Genomic DNA, 7,499 nt, shown 5'->3' with positions numbered 1-7,499 from the left:
TAATATCTTTTGAGGCACAGTCATTGTTGTTAGGACAGTTTTACAGATAGGGAAACTGAGGCAATGTGGTTAAGTAACATGTCCTCAATCACAAAGGTGTGAGTGGAAGAAAAGGCAGCGAACCAGGCCTGATCAGGTGTGAGCTTTGTGCCACAACCACCCACAGGAGAGGGCACTTCTTTCATTTTTGGGGGACAGGTACTTGCTGAGTACCGACTCCATGGTAGGCCTGCCCAAGGGACGCACATAAGAGGTCTCCATTCAGAATCTAAGATTTGAGAGGCTGAGATGAGCAATTAGCTTTTCTCTGCATCACTGAATATTTCCACAACACAATGACTTTCTTTACTTCCTCAAAACTTAGAGACAGATGAACCAAAAAAATCCTCTGTGAAGACATATTTTCCAAGAGGTTTCTATGGCTTGAATGTTTTGTTCCCCCTAAAAAGTTTATGAGCTGGAAGCTGGACCCCTAGCATGATTGGGTTGAGTGGTTCCAGTTTTAAGAGGTGGGAACTGATGCCATGTGACTAGGTCATGGGAGCACTGCCTCAGAAGGGATTCATGCTGGTCTTGAGTGAGTCCTCATGAGAGCAGGTTGTTGTGAAGTATAGTGAAGTTGTTATGAGGTCACAACACATATTTGGCCATTCTGCATGCAACCAGTTCACCTTCTGTTGCTCCATCATGTTGTAATGCAGCCAGAAGGCCCTGAGCAGGATGCGGGCACTATGATATCTGAACACCCCACCCATCAGAATTAAGTCAAATAGACCTCCAGACTTAATAAAACAGCCTACCTCAAGTATTACATTCTAGCAAAACAAAACAGACCCACCTAGAGTCAGTCTGTTTAACATTACAGAGGAGATCAAAATGGCTTTTTTCAGTTCAGGAAGCAAAAAACAATGCTCACTCTGTCTTGAAAATACCACCATGCGTGATTCTATCTTTCTCAACAGCCTTTCATGGACTGTATCCTCACCCACACACCAGAGACTTGAACATCCTTTGTGGGCTGCCTTTCTGATCAGAGGTTAAACTCAGCCACTCCTGAAACAAGATGTTCTTAAATATGCTAACACTGTGATAAAAGAAAGGCAGCAATACTCCAACTCAAACAAGGCCTTTCAGACATAAAACATCTGTTCACACAAATATGAAGTCTTCTCAGGCTTCTTCAGAGCCCCCTGTGGGCAGTGTTTCCCAACTCAGCCTCACAGAGGGGCAAGTATTTCTCTACAATCTGAGCCCTGTTCTTCTATGGGGAAAACTCACTTTCCTGATAAAATGTATGCAGCAACCAACTGACAAACTGTTCAAAGAAAGCTATAAACAGCCTTTTAAAGGGATATATAATTGCTGGGGCTCTAAAATGATACAATCTCGGGGCTGGGGAGACAGCTCAGCAGTCTAGGTGCCTGCCTGGCAAGCCGAAGGATCTGAGTTCAATACCTGGTGCCCATATACCATGCTGGCCTCAGACCCCTGGGTGCACCGTGCTGGCCCTGAAACCAGGTATGATGGCACATGTTTGTAATCCCTGTGCTGGGAAGGCTGAGAGAGGAAACTCACCACAAGCCTGAGCTGTGCAGAGAGACCCTGTAGCAAATAAATAAATAAATAAATAATAAAATAAAATGATACAATCTCCATAAAGAATTGTGAAAGAGCTAGAAAAATCACACTCACACTCGTCCACCCCAGCAGTTCCACTTCTAGAAATGCATCTGACGGGTGCACTTCAAAGCCAAGCATGACTCACAGACAAGAGGACACACCCTGGCACTAGCAAGCAAATGTCCGAAAGCAGCCAAGGGATATGACAGCCATGGCTCCCTGACACACAGGACTGCTCCGCTGCACACGAGTGCGGATACTTCATAGTATAAGACTGGCTTCCACACGTCATTCTAAGTGACAAAGTAGGGTATACATAATCCACAGAGTGCCATCTTTTGGGGGAAAGGAAAATGTGGAAATACAGATTGTTGATGCTTACAGAAAGATACTGAAGGGAAAATTAGTAATTTATTTTTTTAAAAGTAGCTGCTAATGGTGGACAGACAACAATCTGAAGGGGACAGGGATGAAAGAAACTTCTCTTGTTTTCAAAGTCAAGACTTTGAAAATAAGAGAACAGTATATATTCAAAAAGCAATAATTAATCAAAAAGAAACCTTGAATGGGTTAGAAACTAGCATATCAAACTGCATATTTAATTAATGATAAAACTATAGAGAAAAAAGACATACTTCAAATGACTTCAGACATGGCATGTTGACCATGCACCACTAGTTGACGACGTGCCCAGGACAAAGGGAAGCATTAAAAACCTTGAATTCCAGTCAATATTTTATCAATCATAATATAGGTATTAGTTTCAGTATTGTTTCAAATATTATTTTGAAATACATACAATAGTATAAACAGTAAGTACTATTAGGAACCATAATTTTCAGTATAAGAGAAAATATTGAGTGTAAAAGAAATAACAATCTTCCAATGTTAAATCTGAAATGAACTGTAAGACAATTCATGACAGTTATAAAAGGCTGGTGGCTCTGACACTGCAGTGATGCTACAGCTTTAAAAACTGAAAGAATGAAGAGAGCACGTGAGAAAAATGTCTTGTTTTCATTATCCACTGTACTGGTGATGTACAGTTGATTTTTTTTAAAAATGTCCATCTAGGAGACTGAGGCAAAATACAAGTGTGAACCCAGATTGGGCAACTTGGTAACTATCCAAGACCTCATCTCAAAATAAGAAATAAGGGGCCAGGGAGATGGCTCAGTGGAATAAGTGCTTCCCTGGCAAGTGCAAGGGCCTGAGTTCAATCCTGGGTTCCGCAAAAAAAAAAAAAAAAGAAAGAAAGAAAAAAGAAATAAAAAGAGCTGAGGATGTACAGCTCCATGTACAGGTCTTGAGTTCACTCTCATGACAGAAAAAAATAAGCCAGGCTGGCCAGATAGCTCAGCGGACTAACACGCCTGCTTAGGTAGACACAGGGATCGTAACACATAACTCAGTTGTGCTCCAAATTTTCTGACCAAGAAGATTATGGAACCACAGAGGAATGTGTTTGATGATGTATAGTATGCCTGGGGAAAGTCACATGGAGAGAAAAAACATTCTCTCAGGCTTTCACAGAGAGCAAATTGTTCAATGGCCATGACTCATCCTCATGGCTGACAATGACAAAGGATCTACAAAGTGCAGTACAGGGCTACAGGATAAATCCTGAAGGTACTTGACTGACCTTATCAGACACAAAAGTTACATTTCTTGCTATATAGGTCTTGCTTTGTCTTGGCCTTAACCATCCAGCAGAAAAGTATAAAAATGAGATATATAAAGTAAAGCCATACTAATGCGATGAACTGTAAAAGGCTCAAGTCAATAACTTCTGAGGATAACCCACTAATATTATAGACTGGTAGACAGTGTTGGATTGTTTAGCTGAATTCAAACACCTTAGTATTTAGATGCCAATAGAAAATTCACCTCTGATAGGACTAAACAAAAAAAAGGGGATACAAAGGAAAGATCATTTTGTATTTATATATACAAAATAGTTAGGATAGATATACAGCTACTTTCGCTTAATTCAATAAGAAAGAGGTGTACTAATAGTGTTTGGACAGGATATCCCATCTGCTTCATGTACTATGGATAACCACTAAGAAGATAACAATGTACAATGTATTGATTATAGAAACTGTCCTATTATTCAGCTTTGAAACTGTCTCATATTTATTTCTCAATAAATTTTTTTTAAAAACGGCCATACTTCCAAAAAAAAAAAAAAAACCAACTAAAACAAAATTTTACCAAATACTTCTGTTTGTGAACTTCTGTTTGTGACCTTGAAAGGCTAGGGCCAAAATGTTGGCTGACCTTGCAGCCCTTCCTTTTCTCCAATTTTGAACTGCTAAGTTAGGTTGTTAACTCTCCAGAAGAGAAGCTTATTATTAACCTGCAATATATGCAGTTCGGTTTACCCTATTTGTCTAAATATCAAACATCTTTGGCATATCAAGGAACAGGTATTTTCCATCAAATATTGTATGTTCAACTTTAAGACCTTATAGAATATATAGGAAAAATAATTTTAGAAATAAGCATCTACATAATTTTACAAAGAAATTTAGAAATCTAACCATATACAGAATTGTAACAGGACAGACTTGTGACATTTTTTTTCTTATTCTTGTGACTTTTTTTTTCATTTATTATCCTTTAAAAAAAACAAAACAAAACTTTACTTGAGAGACATTATGGCAATAAATGACATGAAGTACATACTTAGAAGTCCAGGATGGCAGGCAATCCAAGCGTGACCCCTCTATTACACATCGCCATCCTCAGTGCAGCCACCTGGCTCATGGGCACCAGCATATACAGTTAGGGTGAGAATCTCATCAGCCAACTGCTAGTCTCAAAAACCTGCTGATGTACCCCAGGATCACTGTCCCACACATCTCGTGTGTACAAATGCATGGCTTTGCCCCTGTCCTGCTTCTCAGCTTTTCTCCTTGCCCACTCCTCCTTGTCCAATCCTCAAGTTCTCGCTTTCCTTTTATTTGTGTTGTAACTTTCTATATGTAATTCCTCTTCTAAGTTCTTATTTAGTTGTTTTTGTATATGGTTGTTTTTGTATTTAGTTGCTACACTGGGCAACCAATATGACACTGGCCATCTTTCCCATATGAACATGAACATGAACATGGAATGAATTACGTTTGTGAACTGAAACACCAATATACTCTTATGAAAAAGTTATCGGTATGACAATTTCTTTTGTTAAAGGTTTAGCCACTAGTGTAAAGGTAACTCTGTGAGAAAACCTTACTCTACATTCTAAAGAAATATTTAAATCAAAGTCTGTATTTAAAAAAAATCACTAAAAATGGTTACTGCCCCACCCATCCCACACCCTGAAGTCAATGCTGCTAGCGAGCAATAGACTACAGCTGTTGCCATGCCTCGCTTCCCTGGGATACAGTATAGCTCACTCTCTAAATAAACCTTCCTGCTATGTAAACGCTTGTGCTCTGGAAGTCTATTAAATTTTATGAATTAAGGTCCAATGTTAGACTTTAAGTATCTAAAGATTAGGGACAGACTAAGTAGTTGAAATGCATGATACAGTTTCCAACTAGGTTAAAAAGGCTAAATTGTTTAAGTACAAACAACAACAAAAAGCACTATAAAGGCAACTCTTCTGCATCTTAGCGAATGACCTTGGCCAGGTATCTGGACCCTTCAAGGTACCTGGGAAGGACTAGGGCTACTTCCTTTGAAAATCTGGTGGTACAACAGCTTCCAATTCCAAATGAAATGGGAGTGAAAAGCAGGAAGTTCAGAGGAGAAACATTCTTGCCAATTTCCCCCCATATGCTGAGAACTAATTGAGCAAAGAGAAATTAAGAAGTACATAAAAAGTTGATTTTTTTTTTTTTTTCTTTTTGGCAGAACTGGGGATTGAACTCAGGCCCTTGTGCTTGTCAGGCAAGCGCTTATTCTATTGAGCCATCTCCCTGGCCACCAAACAGTTGATATTTTTAACAGACCTTTAAAAAGTGAGTTAGAAAAAAAAATCTGGAAAGGAGCCACACTTTTATTTCCTCAGTTAAAACAGTTCTGGCTTTCATGATTGGCCTCTGCATACTAAAGCCCTTCCCTGCTTATTTAACTTCCCAACACAAAGTACTACAGCTTGATCCCTCACTCAAACTAAACCAAGTTCAAATATGGTTAAACCAGTCATGCCCGCAATTCCTTACCCCAGCCAAAGTCAAAATGTTTTCCAGTGATTTGGTCATTATGAGACGCTTCTTGGCACGAGTTACTGCAACATACAGTAAATTCCATTCATCTTCAGAAAATGACTCTAAAGAAAGGAAGAGCACAACTCAAAAGCCTGCGTATAAGAAGTATGATCTCATCTAAATGCTTACAACCCTCATTAACACCTCCCAAACTATTCAAGATTTGCTGATTGTATATAAAATTGTATATCTGTTCATTGATTATTCAGCATTTGCAAGGTATAAAATACAGTACTAACATCCATTATCCCAGCTTTCCTTACCACACCTGCCACCCACAAAATGAAGCCACTACAAATCAAGCGTCACAGTGGGACCTAAAGCCTATGCTTTATCCATTTCCTTACATTGTCTCTCTGGACTGACTCTGTCCAATCTGAGAAAGTCTTAAGGTGTCACAAGACAATCACGAGGAAAAGAACACAGAAATAAGTCCGTTCTGCCCACCTTATACTTCTCATCTCTCAGCCTTAGTACCTAATACTGCAAAACAGCAGACACGTGAACAGATAAAAAGCCACTGAACTGTACACTTCACATAGGTGGGCTATTGGGCATGCAAATTAACCTCCAGAAAGCACCCTCCCTAACAAAAAGCAGAAGATAATCACTCTAAGATCACCTATTCTCCTTACTCCACTCCAACTTGTGTTCAATACCATGTCTCTTCCCCCTTTTCACTATATGCACTAATACAAGGGATGTTTAGTATTTTTATATTTTCATCATTTTAATATATGGGATGCTCCAAATTTTGAATCTATATATAACAGATTTTTTTTCTGTTTAGAAACTTCAAATGGTTTTATTCTAAGATGTAAAGCCAAAACAGTAGGACTGGTGCTTTAGAGTTTAACAGCTATCCTTGAGTATAAATCTACTAAAATGTAGACAAAAGATAAAGAGTTCTATTTTGTTTCTAATGATTTTTTAAATGAAAGGAGAATTAAAGAAAAAAAATTGAACGTTTAAAAAGCTCAAGGCTGAAGGGCAGATGTGAGCATAAGTGCAAGCACTCCCTTTGGAAGTTCAATTTTTCTAACAGCCACAAAACTAAAAATCAAAAGTTTAAGGCTAGGAGGTGTTTGTGTTGTTTGTTTTGTTTTTTTCTTCTGTAAGGATCCTATAACCAACCCAAATCCAGTCTGTCAAAAGGAAGCAGCCAGGAAATCCATGACTGCTAAAACAAAGCCACCCCAGGAGCCACCGATCTCCTTACCAACTCGGAAGTGAGGAAGCTGGCCAAGATTATGTCTGGCACAAGGCACTTTCACGAAATCATCCAGGACATGCACAGTATCAAACTCCAAGCCTTTGGCTTTGTGCACAGTGCCCAAAATGTACTCTACAATAGAAGACAGCACTTGGTTAGATGGGGCATTCCAGGGAAAGAAAGAAGAAAAAATTTCCTTGCTGATGTGAAGCTTTGCTGGAAAAGGAAAAAGAGGAAACTATAGTCAGAAAAAGAAAAGGATCAGAGAAAATGTGTTGCAGAAACACCATTAAGAATCATATCCTTAGGAGCTGGGGAGATAGTTCAGTGGAATAAGCACTTGCGTGGCAAGAATCATATCCCAGGGGCTGGTGAGATGGCTCAGTGGTCTAAAGCACCTACTTAGAACAAGCTTAGCAAAGCACAGGGACCGCGGTTCAATCCCCCAGCAC

The 7,499-nt window shown here is 39.2% G+C and overlaps 1 protein-coding gene across 5 annotated transcripts in view; it reads right to left on the bottom strand.

The window, feature by feature from the left end:
- The window catches only part of Fbxo18 (F-box protein, helicase, 18), a 65,830-nt gene that overhangs the window by 14,121 nt on the left and 44,210 nt on the right, over positions 1 to 7,499 (bottom strand). For all 5 annotated transcript variants that reach the window (XM_023719750.1, XM_023719748.1, XM_004635284.2 and 2 more), the window contains 2 exons: positions 7,054 to 7,179; positions 5,790 to 5,896 (listed from right to left, as the gene is read on the bottom strand). In XM_023719750.1, coding sequence (XP_023575518.1) covers positions 5,790 to 5,896; positions 7,054 to 7,179 — 233 coding nt within the window. The remainder of the gene's footprint in view (positions 1 to 5,789; positions 5,897 to 7,053; positions 7,180 to 7,499) is intronic.

This window comes from Octodon degus, unplaced genomic scaffold, assembly GCF_000260255.1.
Source record: "Octodon degus isolate 3935 unplaced genomic scaffold, OctDeg1.0 scaffold00071, whole genome shotgun sequence".
NCBI lineage: Eukaryota > Metazoa > Chordata > Mammalia > Rodentia > Octodontidae > Octodon > Octodon degus.
This window is presented reverse-complemented; position numbering and strand designations above follow the sequence as displayed.